General features: G+C 40.5%; 1 protein-coding gene and 1 long non-coding RNA gene across 2 annotated transcripts in view; one reads left to right on the forward strand and one right to left on the reverse strand.

Moving 5' to 3' along the window:
* Positions 1-2,589, forward strand: part of LOC311043159 (myosin heavy chain, fast skeletal muscle-like) — a gene marked incomplete at its 3' end in the record, with an annotated part of 36,073 nt that extends 33,484 nt beyond the window's left edge. The window contains exons 33-39 of the mRNA XM_084054343.1: positions 8-205; positions 321-524; positions 610-735; positions 1,308-1,478; positions 1,562-1,666; positions 1,770-1,865; positions 2,419-2,589. Coding sequence (XP_083910469.1) covers positions 8-205; positions 321-524; positions 610-735; positions 1,308-1,478; positions 1,562-1,666; positions 1,770-1,865; positions 2,419-2,589 — 1,071 coding nt within the window. The remainder of the gene's footprint in view (positions 1-7; positions 206-320; positions 525-609; positions 736-1,307; positions 1,479-1,561; positions 1,667-1,769; positions 1,866-2,418) is intronic.
* Positions 2,590-19,933: 17,344 nt separating this feature from the next.
* On the reverse strand, positions 19,934-23,367 carry LOC311042900. The gene is made up of 3 exons (XR_014600554.1): positions 23,266-23,367; positions 22,749-22,805; positions 19,934-20,643 (listed from the first exon to the last, which is right to left on the reverse strand). It is a non-coding gene; the product is annotated as an uncharacterized lncRNA (long non-coding RNA).
* Positions 23,368-23,417: the final 50 nt, after the last annotated feature.

Consider the following 23,417-nt stretch of genomic DNA (forward strand, 5'->3'; position numbering starts at 1 on the left):
GGAGCAGATCAAGAGGAACAGCCAGAGGGTGATTGACTCCATGCAGAACAATCTGGACTCTGAGGTCAGGAGCAGGAACGATGCCCTGAGGATCAAGAAGAAGATGGAGGGTGACCTGAACGAGATGGAGGTTCAGCTGAGTCATTCCAACCGCCAGGCTGCTGAAGCCCAGAAGCAGCTGAGGAACGTCCAGGGAACGCTTAAGGTGCAAAAACATAGTAGTTAGACACATATCCAAACAGTGGAGCTGCTCTGAACAATGAGTGGGCACATTCTGATGTTTCTCTTAATGTGACCACCTCAAATGTGATATATTTTAGGATGCCCAACTGCACCTTGATGATGCTCTCAGAGCCCAAGAAGATCTGAAGGAGCAAGCTACCATGGTGGAGCGTAGGAACGGCCTCATGGTCGCTGAGATTGAGGAGCTGAGAGTGGCTCTGGAACAGACAGAGAGAGGCCGCAAAGTGGCTGAACAAGAACTGGTGGATGCTACTGAACGTGCTGGCCTGTTGCACTCTCAGGTAAGTCAATGGAAAACTGTCAACATCAAATATTTAAAATACAAGTCATGCATACTTACATTATTAAACTGAATCTTTATTTTAGAACACAAGCCTTTCGGGCACCAAGAAGAAACTTGAAAGTGACCTGATCCAGGTCCAAGGTGAAGTGGATGACAGTGTTTCAGAAGCAAGGAATGCTGAGGAGAAGGCCAAGAAAGCCATCACTGATGTAAGTTAGGATGTCCGCCCCTTGTCCAATCTACCAGGAATATTAGATATCCTTGTGGCATGCTTAATATAAAAATATAATACAATACAGCTTGCTCATGACATGCGCATGTTGTAAACCTTTGCTCTATAGGCTACAACAGAGGATGTATTTTAGAAGGCTCACACTAAATCATAAACTTGCATGTCTTATTCAAACAGCCATGAAGATCTTTGGGAAAAAATAATCACTCAAAGATGTGCTCGGGGAGACAGAATGATACAGTGCAGACTGAATTGGTACAAGAATCATTCCATCCTCCATCAAGGTATAGCAATGACAATTAGTGGTTATTGTGATTGTATTACTTACCTGGTTAGATTCCTTCTGGTCTTATGACACTATTATCTGATTTTTATTTATAATTTTATTGTCTCACAGCCAACATGTGAATTTAAGCATGCTTATAGTGAGGTTACGTATAATCTATTGTGATTTTCTTGGCAAGTGTGTGTGGCAGCGGCATGGATACCAAGATGTCTTTTCCTTGCGGGAAACGCATATTTTATCTTAATACAAAAATGACTTTCCAGGCTGCTATGATGGCCGAGGAGCTGAAGAAGGAACAGGACACTAGTTCTCACCTGGAGAGGATGAAGAAGAACCTGGAGGTCACAGTCAAGGACCTGCAGCACCGTCTGGATGAGGCGGAGAACCTGGCTATGAAGGGAGGCAAGAAGCAGCTCCAGAAACTGGAGTCTAGGGTAAGATGTAGTTTACTTCAACACGGGTTATAGTCAATGCAACAAGAAGAAATCATTTGATAATGTATAATTCAACTGTGAAGGTGCGTGATCTGGAGGGAGAGGTCGACTCTGCACAGAGAGGTGGAGCAGATGCTATTAAAGGTGTCCGCAAGTACGAGAGGAGAGTGAAGGAGCTGACATACCAGGTACTGTATATCATGTTCACTTTAATGACCATCATGCCATTGACAAAATGAACAGATTGCATGAACATACAACTAATTAAATATAAATTCACTCTCACCTCAGACTGAAGAGGACAAGAAGAATCTTGGCAGGCTTCAGGATCTGGTAGATAAGCTGCAGATGAAGGTGAAGGGCTACAAGAGGCAGGCTGAGGAAGCGGTAAGACAAATATACATAGTGATGCATTTTTAGTCGTGGTTTCCATGGGCATAGTGTTGTTGTCATAGTTTAACTAAGGATTCAATCATTAAAACTGGAAAAGCATCTGTGTTACAATCATTTGAACCACTTTAACCATATTTTATACTTTGGATATAAAACATAGCAGCTCATAAGCTCAGAGTGTCACTTTGTGCTGCACTATGAGCTTGTAGATCTGCTATTTCTTTTTTTTTTGCAAATCTTTGAATATGTATATTTTTCTTTTCAAAGCAACATTTTTAACGCAAATATTTGCTTCTGGGTTTTTTTAGATGGGGTCGGTGGCAGAATACATATCATTTTGGGGGTCCTTGACATGAAAAAGTTTGAGAACCACTGAAAAATGTTTTTTCGGAAAACTGTCATGTGGTCCCAAGGCAGTCATTGACATGCGGCATAGGCCACTGTACTATTCACAAACACACATTCCTGAAATTGTCTTGTTTGTACTATAATTGTAAGATGCTCTTTTCAAATATTGAGACTGTGTACCATCTTTATCATATTGTAGGAGGAAGCAGCCAACACTCACCTGTCCAAGTGCAGAAAGGTTCAGCATGAGCTGGAGGAGGCTGAAGAGCGTGCTGACATCGCTGAAGGCGTGGTCAACAAGATGAGAGCTAAAAGTCGTGACTCCAAGGTAATACATGCGCAATATGAACTGAAGGTTCACTATCTTTAACTAAGATTTAACTAAAGATTCATGTTGAATATCTAAAATGATGTTCCTATTTACAGGGAAAAGAACATGCTGAATAAGTTCTCCAATTCAAGTCACCATACAAAGTCATAAAATATGACCCGTTGTATTCAAAAAGTCATAAAATATGACCCATTGTATTCAAAAAGTCATAAAATAATGACCCATTGTATTCAAGAAGTCATAAAATATGACTCATTGTATTCAAAAAGTCATAAGATATGACCCATTGTATTAAATAAAGGTGGCAACAAAATGATGTTGTTGTTTCTTGTAGTCATTACTGTGTCTTGTCAATACTATTTATTGTGAGGTTTTAATTCTGGGTCCAACTCACATGTCCACTATACCATTATGTAAACTTCATTGCAAAGATAAGTATAGTGTACCTAAACAGATGGTGGCAATATATACAAATACACTTCACACTCACTCACGCACGCATACATGCGCGCGCACACGCACGCACACACACACGCACGCACGCACGCGCGCGCACGCACACACACACACACACACACACACACACACAAATGCACGCACGCACGCACGCACGCACGCACGCACACACACACACACACACACACACACACACACACACACACACACACACACACACAAATGCACGCACACACATAAACTAAATAAGAAAAACCTCTAGAAATGTAGTCCATTTGGTTCCGTTGGACCCCTGAGAGATCATTTGGTTCCATTGATACTCAAATACATTAGACAGGGTCAATTTTCAGAGAAGCATAACCCCGAAGGCATTTCGTGTTTATTTTTGGTATACAACATTTCTAGGGGTATTAAGGGGTGCTGAATCCAAATCTGCTGTATACCCAGCGCAAAAATGTCAATTAAGGCCTCAAAATTGAGAAATTCAACATGGCCGCCAGCGCCAGGACCTCTTTCCAAAAAAACAGGTGCTAAACCCACATTCTTTATTCTACTGACATGAAACTTTGCACAGAACATCTGCACTTATGGGGGAAGAAAGTAGGAATATAGCTGGGGTGCAACCATGAGAGTAACAGGGTGTTTTTGACTGTCTAACTGTAATCTTTGTATAGGCGAGGATACAAAAATGACATTTCTTCAGTGTTTGCAGGAATACTACAGCAATTTGGTAATAACTGTACAGTGTTGGACACCAACATTGGAATCCCCCAAGTCTTAGCTTTCTTCAGGTACCAAGTTTATGCCAGTAGCCCTTATAAGTCTGGATATATAAGCATTTTAGTGTAAGCATGCTGTTTTATAGTAGGGTCCGAAAGTGAGGTTCTGTGACCATCCTTTGGCAAGTATGTTTTTACGATTGATTTGACCTCTATGGACCCTTTAGAAAAGATTTAGCCCCCAGGTCCCTCCCAAAAATCCCGCCATTTTTTGCTAGACAGCCAAATTCAAAATGGCGCCCGGCGCCATCTCTAAAAATTAACTTTTGATCTGGATGACCTAGAATCATGTATGAAGGCACTTTTCCATACAAGTCAACCATGAGGATTCCAAATCTGACACAATTTTAATTGTCAGACCTCGTTTTGACTCCGAAATTCAAGATGGCCGACATCCAGTACAGTAAAAACTTATACCCAGGGGGCAATGAACCAGATGGGCTAGAAATAAAAACTTGGTGTCTATTTCATGGTTTCAGAGCATGAGAAACTCAATGGAATACTTATCTTTATGATTGGGTGTGTCTGGACCTTAAATTTGCATATTTCCAAGATGGACGCCACGCGAAAATGAGTTTTACTATGACTTTTACAGTTACAGCTTACTGTTATGGCAAAAAGTCTGCTTTTTAAGCAATATGAACACATTTGGTCAGTTTGCGCTTTAATTTATATGTTGTCAATATGGCTGCAGTCATAAATAATGTATGGTATTACATTTTCCATTTATTGATTTATAGATCTATAGTTGTGGGGATGATTGCAGAGAAAAATCGGAGAAAAAGCCCACAATGTACCTTATGTATCATTTTAATAAACTAAATACAATATAAACAGACACATGCACACTCCAAGACTTGCCAAAAACTTCAACTTTAGGGCTATACAAATTAACATAGTGGTATGCATTCAAGTAACATAACAAAAGATAGACTACTTAGTGACAAATAGAGTAAAAGCGGAGTTGAGGTTGCCTACAAAAGGTTCATTTTGACCTCTATGGTTCAGTCTTGCCTGCTTCTAAAGCCAATGATACTATGGTACAATGCTATTCACTGTCACTGTTGTCATGTTGCACTGATCCTGCTGCATCGTGTCTCCAGTCCCTGGCAACGGCATCCTAAGTAGAATGGAATTGCCTTCTTTGCACGGGAACAGTTTTTCTGGCAGCCTTTGATACAGCTGCATGATATTGCCTTGTTCATTCACACAGGCCAGGCTGGCTCGGTAGATGCAAGGGGGACTGCATTGCTAGCACTGAGAGAACATCCATACTCTGTGAAAGAAGGAATATCCGGCTTGGCGATATGTGCACATTTATCTATTATGGTTGCTAGAACAGCTCTTCTCAGGTGCAGGTCAAAGGAATTATCTGTTGGGGGCAGCAGCTTTAAGAGGGTTGATCTATTATTGAGGAACTTGTACACTCTAAGCTTACTCAGGTCAAAATCCTCCTGGTGGTCCGCTTTGGATGTATATACAGCAATTGTGAGGTCTCGTGCCTGATTGATGGACGTCATCTGAGAGGGAATCATAAGAGTTTTCACCAAACTCCTCAAGTGCAGAGATCCAGACGCATGATGGCCTTGAACCATGCCTTCTTCCCAGTGAAGAAGGGATAGCTGGTGGTACAGTATCTCTGCCACTTAAACTATGGATAAAGGGCAGGGCACGACACTGTGCGAGACCCAGTGCTGATACCATTTGATGGATAGGAAGGTATGAATTTTGCTCTGTTCTCACCCACAGCTCTGGAAGGCATTGGAGATGGGTTGCTGCATAGTAAAGGCACATGATGATGATATCTGTGTCATTGGCATGGATGACAGCGCCGCCCATGGCTGCTGTGGTGTTGGGGAGTGTTGTTTCTGTCTGTTGTAAACTGTGCTCCGCTGTACCAAATGAAATTCCTAACATGTTCACATGTCATGGCAATAAAGTCTTCTGATTCTGATTCTGACAACTCTGTCAACTTTGTCATTCTGGACACTGTACAGGGTGTGGAGTATTATTCTTGTATCAGCCTCCTGTTGTGTGGATTCTAGTGCAGGGACATCTTCAATAGACCCCTCCTTGATCACCACACTCCTTGTCTCTTCTTTAAACCCCCCACCCAGGTAAAGATGTGTTGGACCAAGGGCCGACTTAAGTTTCTCATTTTCACACCATTCGTCACAGAGGAAACTCAATAGGTTTGCCTTGTTAGCTGACACAGCAAAAAACTCCTGAGGATCTGGAGCTGTGTAATGCATACTGACTTCATATTCTTTGGTAGGTTTTGGTCAAGCATATCTGTGTTCTTGCTCAGCTGTCTTAAGACTAGGTCCACAGTACCGATCAAAACAGAAGTGAATGATCTCTGTGCCAGCAGGCACATCATTCAACAGCAGACGTTGGTATCGTTCAGCGATTGTTCCAAATGCTTCACCTTTCAGGAACGACCAATGGCGCATGGCATACATGGCATCAATAACTACTGCTGTTTTTCTGTCTTCTGTAGGCAGGTCAGGGATACATGCAACTTTGGTCTCCTCTTTCAGGACCTTCACAAGGCTTGCCTTGGTACCTGTTCTCATCCTGCCATCTTCCTGGAAGAGGGAAGGGGGGAAGTCACTGCACTCGTGGTTGCCTATAAAGTCAACAAGGTTGAGTTCTCCACCACTGGCTATGATTAGGGTCATCCGCAGGAGGGCAGTAATTTCATTGCTCTTGCCAGGTGCTGAGGTTTTCCCCTTAGATTGTTTAGATTTTGTGTTTTGAGTGTAGAAAGTGTTAAGCTTCATTATTCTTGTCTTCTTCTGTTCACTGGACAGTGACTCACACAGTGCCTTCAGACCAAGTTCTTTCACACTCATCAAGTCGTCCTTGACTGTGGATGTGGAATCAGCACACTGTCCTGTAGATATGTTGATCATGGATGATGTGCTCACTGTAAATGGGTTAGTCTCCACTGCTGCCTTGACTACCATCTCTGCATCCCGGATTACACGACTCTGACCAGACTCATGGTGTGGGTCTGCCATATTGACAACATATAAATTAAAGCTCAAATTGACCAAATGTGTTCATATTACTTAAAAAGCAGACTTTTTTGCCATAACAGTCAGCTGTCACTGTAAAAGTCAAAGTAAAACTCATTTTTGCGTGGCGTCCATCTTGGAAATATGCAAATTAAAGGTCCAGACACACCCAATCATAAAGATAAGTATTCCATTGAGTTTCTCATGCTCTGAAACCATGAAATAGACACCAAGTTTTTATTTCTAGCCCATCTGGTTCATTGCCCCCTGGGTATAAGTTTTTACTGTACTGGATGTCGGCCATCTTGAATTTCGGAGTCAAAACGAGGTCTGACAATTAAAATTGTGTCAGATTTGGAATCCTCATGGTTGACTTGTATGGAAAAGTGCCTTCATACATGATTCTAGGTCATCCAGATCAAAAGTTAATTTTTAGAGATGGCGCCGGGCGCCATTTTGAATTTGGCTGTCTAGCAAAAAATGGCGGGATTTTTGGGAGGGACCTGGGGGCTAAATCTTTTCTAAAGGGTCCATAGAGGTCAAATCAATCGTAAAAACATACTTGCCAAAGGATGGTCACAGAACCTCACTTTCGGACCCTACTATAAAACAGCATGCTTACACTAAAATGCTTATATATCCAGACTTATAAGGGCTACTGGCATAAACTTGGTACCTGAAGAAAGCTAAGACTTGGGGGATTCCAATGTTGGTGTCCAACACTGTACAGTTATTACCAAATTGCTGTAGTATTCCTGCAAACACTGAAGAAATGTCATTTTTGTATCCTCGCCTATACAAAGATTACAGTTAGACAGTCAAAAACACCCTGTTACTCTCATGGTTGCACCCCAGCTATATTCCTACTTTCTTCCCCCATAAGTGCAGATGTTCTGTGCAAAGTTTCATGTCAGTAGAATAAAGAATGTGGGTTTAGCACCTGTTTTTTTGGAAAGAGGTCCTGGCGCTGGCGGCCATGTTGAATTTCTCAATTTTGAGGCCTTAATTGACATTTTTGCGCTGGGTATACAGCAGATTTGGATTCAGCACCCCTTAATACCCCTAGAAATGTTGTATACCAAAAATAAACACGAAATGCCTTCAGCATTTTATACAAGCACATTTTCTGAAATTCTGCCTAGTCTACATTGAAAGTTGAATACTGTCACCCCAGTCATATACATGCTGCCAAAAATACACAAAAGCCTGGAATCGCCTCCAGGCAGACCAATAGACCTTATTCACACGGCGGCCATATTGCCATTAAGTCAATGAAATGCCACCCCAGTTGCCACAGCAACGCAAAGTTAAATTCCAAAATGGCCGCCGTGTGAATATGGACTATTGTTTCATCAATAGGGTCTCTAATAGAGAAAATCTTCACATATGTCGATTACTTTCTCAAACCACACACACACACAGACACGCATGCACGCGCGCGCGCGCGCACACACACACACACACACACACACACACACACACACACACACACACACACACACACACACACACACATTTGAAAAATGTATTAATGTCCACATAAACAGAAGTACAAGAATGCCTTGTACAAAGGACATAAACACTGCCAGTGCAGTCAGATAATGGGAAAACAGCCAGTTACAAAGTGCATGACAACATTGATACATACAATAATGTTGGCATACTTGTCAAACACAGCAGATAACAATCATAGGTAAAGGAAACAACGCCTCCTCCAAATTGAGGGGCTTCCTTATAATAGCTGATATTGAGCAGTACCTTTAACTGTTTGGAGAGGCCGGCCATTTGAAGGCACCTCACAACCAATTTGTGCATGTGACCTAGGCTATCCAAGATAAAAAACAAAAGTTTACATCTGTAGCTTAGCTGAGAGATGGTCTGCTCTAGCTGATGATATTTTAGCACTTTGGTTAGGAAGGCTTCCTCTAAGCTGTAATCAAAAGCACAGCCGACCTCGAGAATGAACACCTCCCTATAACAATGACATCAGGGGTGTTAACTGAAATGTTAGAGAACACAGAATCATCATTACGGTAACCGCCTTCCATTCCGACATCTCGCCACTCCGACTAGTGGCTTCCGCGTGCGGTTAAGGTTAGGGTTAGGGTTAGGTATAGGGTTCGTTAACGTCGGAAAGGCGTCATGTCGGAAAGGCGCCATGTAACCCATCATTACACAGGCTAAACATGCTGGGCTTCGCAGTAGAATGCAGTTATACAGCATGATGGAGGACCTGAAAATAGAAGAGATATATTTTGATATTGTTACGTTCCACTGCGTTTGCTACTGGGGTTTTGTCCTGTCTATATCTCCTTCTCTCTGTCACTCACTACAGGTCTGAAGTCACCAATCCTTTAGCTGTCAATCAACCTGTTACCTGGCCCCACCCTCATCCAATCACCACCATCTGCTGTCTATGAAATGCTGGGTTCCACCTCAGCTTACTCTCTCACCAACATTTCACCTGTATGCATCCATATGCAGCTGCCCTTGCTGTATAACCATTCCCAGAGCTAGCGTCAACACTTCAGTAACTGAAGAAGAAGCTTGCTTCAAAGACACATTTCAGGCATTAGTCAGTTGAAGTTGGTGTTCTGTTCCACACACAGTCACAGATGCTCTGACAGCGATACTAGGGTCAGATAGCAAGTAAAGAGATGTGTGCTCTACTGAGCGCACCTTTCTAGTTCAGTGGTTCTCAAAGTGTGGTCCGGGGACCCCCAGGTATCCTTGAGGAGTTACAGGTCTGTAACTCCTACAATGTAGTCTATATTTTGGGCAAAACCTCCTTTGATAATTCCTGGGTATGAGCAGTTAGTGTACAAGGAGGTATTCTGTCTCCCTCTTCTGTCCATTTGTAATACTGATCTGTGCACTTTACATCACTATGTGCTCTATTTTATTCAATGGTATTATTTACATGAGTTAGTAATGTTCTAGACACTTAATTTCAGGGGTGTGAGTGTCATATATGAAAGTACAAAAATACATTAGGACTTACTACATCTCCTGTCATAGGCTACTGTACCTGTAAAGATTACACAACACAAATCTAAATTGTGACATAAGATGACAAAATTGCTAAATCCATTATTTCCAATTCAATCTAATCATGAATGTGACTGTGATTATGCAAAGTGACTTGATATGCAACAATGTATATTAGTGTAAAAGCCACATTACCTTCTACATGAAGAGCAAGCAGGAAGATGAGAAAGGTGATTACAGGCCTAGACCGTGGCGTCGCGGTCTAGGCACCCTGGTTGCAAATCCTTAATAGCAGTGTGCCGCGGGTTCGCGTCCCGTTCCCGTCGGCCTTTCCTGCATGTCTTCCCCCCATCTCTCTCCCCATTCTTCCTGTCAGACTACTTTCCCTGTCCCTCTCCAATAAAAACAATAAAAAAATACCAAAAAAAAAGAAAAGAAAAAAAAAGAAAGGTGATTACAGCTGATTTCATGATGCTGGACATGATGGAGAGAAGCTTCTTCAAGTGTTCTGATGATTTACTCTGTTCAGATCTCTGCCTAGATACGGCAGTTACACACACACACACACACACACACACACTGTGCAGCTCAGTCGTCATTGCCACAGAGAGACCGCAATAGACTGCACCTTGAGAACCAGTGGTTCCATAGCAGAGACGTTCATATGCAAACCAGGCAATGCTTAGAATAGATCACTGGTTCTCCCCCGGGTCATTGAAAATGTTTCAGGGATCCAAAGATAAATAGATTGATAGTTTGGATCAAATAGACATGGGTATGTAACTCAGAGAGGGTACAAATTGAACCAAATGCACTGTTACGGATGCCTTACAGGTCCATTTGGTTCCATTTATCCTCAGGTGAAAACTGACACTGAGGATTAGTGTGATAGCCACACACAAAAACACACTTTATGAACCTGTGGTCTAGTGTTGTTATTATGTTATTCACTTTTCAGGCTTTCAGATATTACACCAGCTGATTTTGCTAACTAGATCTCTACTCTGGGAGAAGGTGAGCTTATAGCTGGTGTAGTGTTGGGATTAGTCTCGTGTAGCCAGACAACTATTCCACAATCTCCGAATGCTATATGGAGTCTGGAACTACACTTCCAGAAATCTGAGAGAGGAAACTGGCACTTCCGTTCACGAAAATATTTTAAAATATCTTTACATTTATTTATTTTATTTCCATTTCTGTTAAGTAGCAAGCTAAATATATGTAGCACTGGCCCTTTAAGGAAAGTGCATAAAGAGGGGTGGCCAGGTTTGTGGCCTCCTGTCTAGCCAGAAGCCTGGCTTGAGTGTTTGTGAGAGAGACCTGGAGGCATGAGGGGTACAGACTAATTCTCGGTAAGACAATCTGAAACAAATTACAAGGTTTTTATAACTCATTGTAGCAATAGTATATATATAAGAGTTTAGACAATATTAGGCCAATATTAGGCCTGTTGTTAATTATACTAATATATATCTGTATTTCCAGAAGCCTCCAGGTCCTTTGAGCAGCAGTACCCTGTGGCTGTGCAGGCCTATATCAATGGGAGCCATGAGCATATATTGACTCATTGGGTATGTTTGTTATTTTGCTGTATTTTGTCATCTTGCTATAGGGGCCTAATGTCTGGGATGAATTGTTGGAGGGTTGGTCTAATGCTTTATTATTTGATTTTTTGTAGGAGCTGAACTAACCATCACTGTTTTTCCCACCGTGCCATATATACTGTTTAGACTGGGTTTTTGCTATTGGACTGTGTGCAATAGAGTTGACTGAGGACAGAGCTATACTGGGCCATTAAGTAGCATTGCATTAGTTTGATTTTCTTTTTGCGTATTTGTATTTTATTTTGATTTGCTTATTTACTTTATTGGGTTTTGCATTATTTGGATTTGATTTGTTTAATTTCTGTATATTTAGTTTAGAGGCCCAAGTAGGCCTGAAGCCCTTACCCTTATTGCCCCTTTGCCTCTTGGGTTTAGTCCCTTTGCAGAACTCCCTGTAATACTAACCGCTTTCTTCCTTTCTGTTTCCATTTGAATAAACTTGACACATTTGATACATAAGCCTCTGGTTCTGTTCATTCTGAACCCGTACCTTTCTGGGGAACCTTACCTTGTTGATTGATTGATGTACTTTATTTAGTAAGACATGAGAACAGTACATGACGGTACATAACAGTACATGGAAGTACAAATTCACAATACAAGGTCTACTGAACTGGAAAGCTCATTCAGCACTAAGCTTGTTGTCTCCGCCAGGAGACTATGTTTTCACTGTCCGTCCCCCCCCCCCCCCCCCCTCGGCCAAGCTAACATTGGTCAAGCCTCGCGTGACAATACGTTGAAAGAGTGTGCTCTGATTGGCTAGTGAGACGCATGACTAGTGAGACGCATGACGTATCAGCGGCCTATAAATAGATGTGTCACTTTGAAAGAGTCTTAGCCTCTTTCAAAGTGAGGTAAGACAGGAGTAATCACGAAATGGCTGAGAAATGGCGGAGTAAATCAAGTAACACTTAAGACAGGATTAATCAGGAACAGTACTGGCGGAGACCTGTGCTCCGAGGAGCACATTTTCTAGTTTAAGATGAGATCCCCATGCACACAAATCATGATGACATAAGAGACAGATATACACACTACTATACAGAATGTCATACAATCAGTTTACAGGTTACTGGTATGAAGAGTGAAAAATATGTACAAAAGAAGAGAGAGGGGGGTTCAGTCCTATATATATACTGTATATATATATATATATATATATATATATATATACTATATATATATATATATATGTATATATATATGTATATATATATATATATATATATATATGTATATATATATATATATATATATATGTATATATATATATATATATATATATATATATATATATATATATATATATATATATGTGTGTGTGTGTGTGTGTGTGTGTGTGTGTGTGTGTGTGTGTGTGTGTGTGTGTGTGTGTGTGTGTGTGTGTGTGTGTGTGTGTGTGTGTGTGTGTGTGTGTATGTATATGTATATATATATATACAGTATATGGTTAAAGGCATTGTAGGGAACATTAAGCATAAAATTAAAAAATATTTATATATATTTTTTTTGCATTTTTTCCCCTCTATCAGCCACTATATAATGATGCTGGGGTGTTTTCCTTCATTGAAACACAGTCCTCTGTCTGAAATCCGTATTTTCCCTTCTGTTTATGTTCATGTTGTTTATGTCCGGGTCGTAAATTAACGCACGCATGTGCGTGTCCGTGCGCGTCCGTGCCCGTATCAACTTTTTACTTTCGGTTTTAAAACGCTCTCAAACTTCTTTTTTGAGGCACATAATTTACTTTTAAAAAATCGTTTGGATAGAATTTAGTTGTTTAGCTTCATATATGTGGTCAATTTATCATGAAAGAGCCTATTTAAAAATATAAATTCAGAGAACCGTAGGGTCGGGCATTTCCGCGAATTGTATCCGCATAAGGCAACCTATTTTGGGCATGACTCATTTAAAAAGTCCCCCCTGCGTCACCCCCTGGTGGTCGGGGAAAAGAACTGCTGGAGGGGCGGTGTTTGACAACAGTTTTTTTCTTTGATTATGTCTGAACTCCCTACAATGCCTTTAATGTGTTTAAAGGATCCCGCACTCCTATATGTGTGGGTGGCGTAGTCATTGCTTTACATACAGTAGCCCTGCTACATATACTTAGATGATTTTGATTCATATTAGGATAAATGTGCGCGACTGTAAAGACGAAACGGAAGTGGAGAGGAGCCTTCACATACGGTTTATATTTGAATAATGATCAGAACTTCCGAGTCCCAGATTGTATGACCGGAAACATTTGAAAATTGTGGGAGGCAACAGTCTGTCCACACAAGACTATGTTGGGATGGACTGGAAAGTACTTTACCGTCACTCTTGTTCTTCATAGGACCTGATCGGTCACTAGTAGTAGTAGATAAATTATACTTCTGTGTACACAGTCATCAAAATGTTCCTACTGCTGACCAGATATGTAAATCTATTCAACGCATCATGAGATCAAGTTGTTCTGGAACTTTGTGATTTGTATATCTTTATGGGATTATTTCCTTCTTCTTCTTCTTCTCCTTCACTTTTTTAGGTCAATATTATTATTATTATTAATTATACCCACTCCCATGATATTTCATAGGTAGGTGAATAGTGGTGGGTGGAAGGAGCAAAGAGCAATGTGGTTGCACAAAGAGCAATGTGGTTGCACAAAGATCACACTAAATAATGAGCTGCAGTCCACCACTGAGCAATATGGTCTTGAAAAATAAAATAGAATAAAATAATACAACCTCCCACAGGAGTTACTGACTGGTTGACTGCGCTTGCCAGTGAGAACTGCCTCAGAAGTGTGCTGCCTCCCAGATCTGTCCTTCTGTGCCTAATTGCTTGTATTGGTGTTTTGTCAGTTATGGTGTGTATTATGCATTATGCATCTCCACTGAATGATCAGTATGACGTCTGCTGTGGATGTTAAGGCATCCTCTGATAATGTGTGATGTTTACATTGGTTGGAATGTACACATTGGAATGCCACCCATAATCACCCTGATTGTCAGACCCTGTTGAAGACCCAAGAGTCGAAACACAATAGTCAATATAGCTGCAAGCAGCGATAATACGGGGCCAGTGAATAGAGAGAGAGAGAGAGAGACATGGAAACGGAATAGATTGAAGAGAGAGAGAGAGTGACATGGAAACAATAGATTGATGAGAGAGAGAGATGGAAACATAATGGTTTGATTGGACATCTCAACCTACTTCCATTAACAGGATTCGAACTCTCAACCTTCAGACTAATAGGCTGCAACACTACCTATAGTGCTATAGCTTTGTCCAGGCTCATATTGTCTGTTGAAGATCATAAACTCTTGCCTTCTTTCATGAACCAAGCCCCTGTTTCACTAACACTAAGATCACTCGTTCACAAACCATTTACCAATGAAGAAATTGTACATCTCCTCAGAACCAAAACTAGTGAAAGTAGCCGATCTACAAGCTCACAAAACCATGAAAAGTTGTGAGATTGTAGATCAGCTATTTTCAGAATGAAGTATGTCATACGTTGAAAAAACGTACTCTCAAATAAGCATTTCAGGTTATCTTTACCATTTGCACATGTATTCATTGATACAGTCATGTTGTTTGCAATTCAACTTAAATTAAGTCTGCATCAAGTGAGGCTTGAACTGGCGACCTTGAGATTGTGAGGCATTCATTTAAGGGAGACGCCATTGGCCCAACAGATAAGTAACTGTGAAAAAGGAGATCACACAGATGATACAGTTTCACGCAAATAGCTGAAAAATCCTGGGTTTAAGTGTTTTTCAAACTGCTCAAAATTGCGGACAATCTAAGGGCGGAGCTTACTGGTCAAAGCGATAGATGTGTTCCTCATGAGTCAAGGCACAAGTGTAAGCAAGTTTCACGACTTTCGGCCAAACGAGGCATGACTTTTGCCTGTTTAAAGTTTGCATTTAAAAAAAATTGCTATAGCGCCCCCCTTTGGCCAATTGGAGTGAGATTAGTTTCAGTGATATTTGGAATGACTCTCTACATTACTGCAACGTTTCAAAGAAATGTGAGTCTTGCATGTATGTGTTAGGGGCAGATGAATAATTTTCATAAAACTGCAATAGTTAAAATCTATTTCCTCCTGGGATTTTTGAGTAATCTGCACAAAACATTTTACACATGAACTTTGGACCTTTGCCGACAAAACAAAAGCGGCGGATTTTCCATAAGTGAAAAAATGCAGAAGTTATGAGCCAATGGCTGTTTTTCATATAATTCAAAATGGTGGGCGATCTAAAGGTCAGAGGTCAAAAGTCAGACCACGAAAGTTGTCGGGCATGAAGAGACGCATGTGTGTATCGAAGTTTCATGGTTGTAGGTCAAACAGGGCATGAGTTGTACCTGTTCAAAGTTGGCACTTTCAATTGAGTGCTATAGCGCCACCCTTTGACGAATGAGTGTGAGAATTATTTCTTGGTAATTTTTCATGAGCATCTACCATATGGCCGAGTTTCGTAAAAAGCGTATGCACGGTTAAGCCAGAACTGGCAAAAACAAGTATTTTTCAAACTGCTCAAAATTGCGGAAAATCTAAGGGCGGAGCTTAATGGTCAAATCGATACGTGTGTTCCTCATGAGTCAAGGCACATGTGTAAGCAAGTTTCACGACTTTCGGCCAAACGAGGCATGACTTATGCCTGTTTAAAGTCTGCCTTTTCAAAAAATTGCTATAGCGCCCCCTTTTGGCCAATTGGAGTAAGATTGGTTTCAGTGATATTTGGAATGACCCTGTACATTTCTGCAAAGTTTCAAAGAAATGTGAGTCTGCATGTATGTTTTAGGCACAGATGAATAATTTTCATAAAACTGTAATAGTTAAAATCTATCTCCTCCTGGGATTTTTGAGCAATCTGCACGAAACGTTTAACACTTGAACTTTGGACCTCTGCCTACAAAAATTTCCAACGGATTTTCCATAAGTGAAAAAATGCAGAAGTTAGGAGCCAATGACTGTTTTTCATATAATTCAAAATGGTGGGAGATCTAAAGGTCAGAGGTCAAAAGTCAGAGGGTGAAAGTTGTTCAGCATGAGGAGACGCATATGTGTATCCAAGTTTCATGTCTCTAGGTCAAACAGGGCATGAGTTGTACCTGTTCAAAGTTGCCATTTTCAATTGAGTGCTATAGCGCCACCTTTGGACGAAAGATTGTGAGAATTATTTCTTGATCGTTTTTCATGACCATCTACCATATGGCCGAGTTTCGTAAAAAGCGACTGCACGGTTCAGCCAGAACTGCGAAAAGTGGCAGAAGAAGAAGAGACAGAATACTGCCAATAACAATACAGGTCCAGAGCTGAGCTCTGGCCCCGTAATTCTGTTGCCTTGCTCAGCAATACATTAATTCAACTTTTCACACAGTTTCTCCTAAAGTTCTTTCCGCCCCTAACTGTAACATCATTAAAAATCATTGATACTTTTTTTTTTTTTTTTTTAATTGACCCAAACGTGTCAGACAGACGACGTGTTTCCTTGTGCAGTCTCTTGTCCAAGAGCTCTTAACAAATGAGTTCTGGTAACTATCCCCTCCTGTATTACTCTGGAGAATTCTTGATCGAGTACGTTTCACTGTCTCCCAATGTTGGTTGTGTTCCTGTTACCATATATAAATATTTCTCAGAGCGTCTCAGAAATATGTAACTTTTTGTATATTGTTGTATTTTTAATATTACATTTTCTTTAAATTCAATATTTAAATATGAAATGATGAACCTTGCACAATTCACTGTCACACTAAAATAGTGTGATGGTCACTTGTCAGTAATGGGTAATCCACCCCACCCATGCTGATAGGTAGATTGAGGACACTCCCATGTAATGAGTTCACCTTTGTCCCAGTCCATTTATAAGTGATGAGTGCATCCATTCTCTGTTAAACCCTGAGGAAGACTTCACTGTCGAAAAGTCGGTTAATCTTTAATAAACCTTTTGCATCGCGGCTAAGAGCTGTGCGGTCTCATCCTTTGTCAATACTGTTGGTTTATAAAGCATTGAATGGTTTAGGGCCAAAATATTTCTTATCTTGTACCACATCTTGAACCATCCAGCCCTCTCAGGTCATCTTGGATACGTCTGTTTTATGTCCTCAAATTCTAAACTAAATGTAACCTCTCTGTCTTTTCTATAAATATATCATTTCTTCTGCACAGTATTATTCCAATTAGAACTAAGACATAACAAGTGAATGTTTCCAGTGACTGTGGACAGTGTACATCAGATTTGAAAATACATTACTTGATAGTTTCAATCTACAGGACACAAGCAAAATGAACATAATTATCTCAAGAATTGCTTGATGCTATGCTGCCCTCTAGCGATACAAAATAATAATGGTATGCTCTGTGTCACATGTTTTATGTTGTGAAGCACTTTGAATTGCCTTGTTGCCTTGTTATGCCTTGCTATATTAAGTTGAAGGGTACTGTAATGTTCACTTCACATCACTAAGCACTTTGTCTTATGTAATGGTAAGTTATGGCTCTCTTAGCAATGTTTTAGACACTCAGTGAGTGTTTATACAGTGTTATAAGCAGATTATAATGCACTATATTTTTAAAGCGAACATTTGTAACTCAAATCCTTGCTTCTAGGGGTCCCTGGAACATAACATTTTGAGATGGGGGGTCCGTGGCCAAATACATAATTAATAATAATTTCGAAATCCTAACAGTATGTTGCTAAATCAGTGGTTTCCCAACTTTTCCATGTCAAGGACCCCTAAAAGGAGGTGTATTGTTCTTCCCCCAGAAGCACAGATCGGAGTAAATTTTGTTCACTTTAAAACGTATATTTTCAAAGATTTGCAAGGAAGGACCAGCCTCTCTCTCTCTCTGTGTGTGTGTGTGTGTGTGTGTGTGTGTGTGTGTGTGTGTGTGTGTGTGTGTGTGTGTGTGTGTGTGTGTGTGTGTGTGTGTGTGTGTGTGTGTGTGTGTGTGTGTGTGTGTGTGTGTGTGTGTGTGTGTGTGTGTGTGTGTTTTGTTAGTGCATGTGGTTGTGTGATGGAGAGTGAGGAGGTGAAACCATCAATAGTTAAAGCAATGTTTAAGGAAGTCATCAGTGGGTGAAGAAGAACTTTCGGGATTCTCCAAAGTCACACTGTAGCTGTTTTCAACTTGGTGTCCCTATTTATGACATGTTACTATAGGCTAAAATGTCCCCAAAAATGTCCAAGAACTTTTCATTCAAGACTCAGGTGCACCAAAGCTGAAAGCAGTCTTTCCCTGTTCCGAATTGGCAAAAGGAACCAGCAGGATTAGCCAATCGCTGGAGCGGGTTAGAATGTGATTAGGTTTCAGACGTAGCATGGATGAGATATAAGAGGTCATTTTCCAACCAGGGCTTTATAAATAAAAAGATGCCAATGACTATTGCGTCTCTCAGTCAGAGAGGACCAGCCCACCTTATCATACAAGGCACAGTGATGGGTGTTGTAGCTATCACCAGTAATACATCTCAGAGCTGAGTTGTAAACTGTGTCCAGAGGCTTGAGTGTGGAAGCGGCTGCAAGGCGGTAGATTATATCTCCGTAGTCCAGTACCGATAGAAATGTGGCTTCAATAATCCTTTTCCTACAGAGCATGGGGAAACTGGTTTTATTCCTATATAGGCAGCCAATCTTTTGACGGAGTTTTACAACAAGGTTATTTATGTGATGTTTGAAATTAAGCTTGTCGTCCAACCATGTACCAAGGTATTTATATTCTGTGACTTTTTCTATTGAAGATCCATTGGTGGTGGTGATAAAGAGATTGGAGTGGTCTATGTGTTTGGATTTGGAGAAGACCATGAATTTGGTTTTATAGTCGTTAAGTGTTAATTTAAGACTGGTGAAGGAGTGTTGTAGGGAGTTAAAGGAGAGTTGTAATTTTTCACAAATTATCGGAAAAGAAACACTACTTCACAATTAAAAAAAAAATAGCTGTACAGTACATGCTCACAATCGTGTCACATCGCAACAGCCAAATTGAGGGACTTTATGTGAAAAAGCTAGCCATGGTTCACATGACGCTTGTCTGTCACGAGCGTCATGGCGGAATTTCTGGTTTTGGCACTTTCTCCATTTACAACCCGTACATGTATAGAGTGTTTGTTCAGTAACCGTGTTAAATAGCTCTATATTGTGATAGTAACCATTGTTATAGAGTATTTATTCAGTAACAGTGTTAAATAGCTCTATATTGTGATAGTAATCGATACTATAGAGTGTTTGTTCAATAACAGTGTTAAATAGCTCTATATTGTGAATGGGCACTCTCTCTTGATTGGCTGAAATTGGCAACCCACCTGCAGTGAAATGTAAGAGAACATGAGGCACAATGATGTTTTCTCATTCCTTTATTGATATTGTGACATTCCATTCAAACCAAGCAAATTAAAGCCAAAATCTAACATCTGAACTTCAAACCATTCACGATCAGGGGCCCAGATCCCAGGGGGGAAGGAACGAATAGAAACACAACAGTGGAGATGAAAAATGGAAAGATAAATAATCACCTCAGACCACCCTAGAGGACCAGCTCCACCCATCACCTCTGACCACCCTAGAGGGTTTAGGTCCACACATCACCTCAGACCACCCTAGAGGATCAGGTCCACCCATCACAGGGAAATAGTGATGTCATGATGATCGTAACACATTAATTATCACACATTATAAATTATTACATAATAATAAATTACTTATGGTCAATTATAAAATAATACAACCTTTTTCACAAACATGGTTGATTGACTTCCATTCAGATGGATATTAATATTATGTTATGAAGAACTCTGATTGTGTGTGTGATCATTTATTTAATGTTTCAATATAGTGTTGAACTGACATATTATGTTTGTGTTTTCTGACACATAAACTATACAAAGTAATTTGATGAACCGCCCACACTAATTGGGACTCCCTCTTCCTTTGGTGTGTCGCCCAGGTGGCGCCTAAACCCTGACCTTTAACCTCACATAAACTATGTATATAAACCTAACTTTAACTCTAACCTTAACCTCACCTCAAAACCACGTCGACCTGGACGAAACACAGGGAAAAGACAGTAATTATCGTTAGCCTTAGCTAGCCATTTAGCATTTGTAATTGTTTAAAAGACACATTTGTGAAAAAGGTTGATGATGTCATCATTGTGCTGCTGTTATGAGTATTTAAAAGCTGAATGGACACACATGTATTTCCTCCTCTCTCCACCAGGGATGACTCTCTGCTTCTCTGAAAACACACCCAGGTGTTCTGTGAAAAGACAATAAACCATTAAGAATCAGAATGTATTAACTGTGTGAACATGTTAACACTTTAGAATAACCTTCCCTTATAATAGTAAATTAATCATTCCCAAATGATTAGTTAATGTGTTATTCATAACTTGTTAAATGTGTGTTAATGGTTAAATATTTAATGATTTAAAACTATGCTATAAATGGTTAATAGATCATGAACAATTGATTAGGTCAGGGTTAAGGTTAGGTTTATACACATAGTGTTTGTGAGGTTAAAGGTCAGGGTTTAGGGTTAAGGTTAGGTTTATACACATAGTGTTTGTGAGGTTAAAGGTCAGGGTTTAGGGTTAAGGTTAGGTTTATAGACATAGTGTTTGTGAGGTTAAAGGTCAGGGTTTATTGCGAACGCGGAAGGAGGCGCGCCTCCGCCCAAGTGGAGCTTACTATGAAAGTCTGCTCGGCTTGTGTGTGTGTCTGTCTGTCTGTCTGTGTGCAGTGCACTGCCTGGGTGCGGCCGACAGAGTGCGCCAGAGTGCAGCTACAGTCAAAACACAAACACACACACACACACACACACACACACACACACACACACAAAGTCCGTAAATACACAATATTTTCGAGCTGCGTTCGCTTCCAGCGTTCGCGCGTCTTACTTGTGGTTAAGGTTAGGTTTATAGACATAGTTTATGTGAGGTTAAAGGTCAGGGTTTAGGCGCCATCTGGGCGACACACCAAAGGAAGAGGGAGTCCTAATTAGTGTGGGCGGTTCATCAAACTGATGAAAACACCCCCCCCCCCCCTCATCTGACCACATTGTCACAGTGTTGTCTGATACAACAAATCATTTGATTATTACATTTGATTATTAGATTCATTATTATATATGTTTACCATACTAGTTGTTTCACTTCTTACACAAGCACGTTGTTGTCTCCGCCAGGCCGAAAGGCATGGCGAGAGAGTATGTTTTCCACCCCGTCCGTCCGTCCGTCCGTCCGTCCGTCCGTGTGTCCGTGTGTCCGTCTGTCACCAGCTTATCTCCGGCACCGTTGGCTTGATCGCAGCGAAACTGTGCACACACACTCCCTGGATGCCAATTCAGAACCTTTGCCCCAATTTTTTCTCATGGGCCATTTATAGCGCCACCAGGAGGCCGATTTGTGCAAAACATATTTTTTGACAGTACTCCTACAGATTTTGTCCAAAAATCACGCAAATCGGTACACAGTATCTCTATAGTCATTAAACGAAACAGGTCTTTCAGATTTCTCATATTCCATTCTGATTGGCTAAAAATGTCTTCCAAAGTTTGCAGGAGTGCTCCGTTTTGAACAAAATGCCTCAAATCATGAACACAGCATGCAATTTCCATGAAATTTTGCACGCTCATTCCCATTAGGCCGAGGAAGAACTACCATTTGAAAATGTTCAAATCAGCCTCATGGTGGCGCTATAACAGGCCGATTCGTGTTTTTACCTATAATTGCACCGATCTGTGTAAAACTTTGTATGCACACTCCCTAGAGGTCAAGGAAAAACCTTTGCCCTGCATTTTTCACATCTGCCTTTTATAGCGCCACCAGGAGGCCGACTTATGTAAAACACATTATTTTATACTACTCCTTCCAATTTTATCCAAATTTCGGCATGATTTTTCATATTCCATACTGATTGGCTAAGATTGATATCTAAAGTTTGCATTATTGGCTTGTTTTGAACAAAGTTCCGCAAATCATGAACGCACCGTCTAATTGCGCTCAAACTTTGCACGCACATTCACACTATGTTGAGGAACAAATGCCACCCTTTTAACATTGGCCTGTTATAGCGCCACCAGCAGGTCTAATTTAGCAAAACAAATGTTTTTAACAAAATGCCTCAAATCATGAATGCAGTCAGGGTCCAATTGTCGTGCAAGGCCTAAGAACAAATGGCACCCTTTTCACATTGGCCTATTATAGCGCCACCAGGAGGCCACAATAGCCTACCTGACCTGGCGGAGACCTGTGCTCCGAGGAGCACTTTTTCTAGTTTTGTGTATGTTTTCTAGTTTTCTACACTTTCATACATAAACAAAAAGAAAAAAAGTTCAGTAAAAAGAAAGAGGAAGTGAACCTGGGTATGTGGGAGGAGTCTAAAGATTCTCATTGGTTGTCGGCACCAGAATACGACCTGATAGAGGAAGAGAGACAGATAAAACAGACACACAAATAAATCATATGTACTGTATTGTCTGTATTTCTCCATAAAATGCACAAATATACACACAACACAATAACACAACAACATTAGGGTTCAGTCATCAGAACTAATGTGAACATTTGACTCTTATTTAGGACTAAATGTAACACTGATGTATTTAAGCTAAATGTGACAACATAGAACACAGTTTGACCTCTAACTAGGTTATCTAAACGGGTCTAAACCGGTTAAGGTTCTAAACCAATATAAACCAGTTTAGGTTGTGGCTCTACATGTTTGTTTGTTTGTTTGTTTGTTTGTGTGTTTGCATTTCTGTGAGGGTTCCACATGTCATGTGATCCTCTGTTGATCTGACCTCATTTCTTCCACTGGTAGTATAATAATTAATTAAACAAGTTAATTAAACATGTTAATTAAACATGCTAATCACCTTGTTTCTTCCACTGGAAGTAGATGAATCCAGACAGGAACAAGACCAGACCTAGAACCAGACCTGACGCTCCCATGGCCACTTTGTTCTTCACTGACTCTGACAATACAAATATCACATCACATCATATCATATCATATCATATCATATCA

Source organism: Gymnoscopelus microlampas (assembly GCF_963454915.1).
Source record: "Gymnoscopelus microlampas genome assembly, chromosome: 4".
Taxonomy (NCBI): Eukaryota; Metazoa; Chordata; class Actinopteri; order Myctophiformes; family Myctophidae; genus Gymnoscopelus; species Gymnoscopelus microlampas.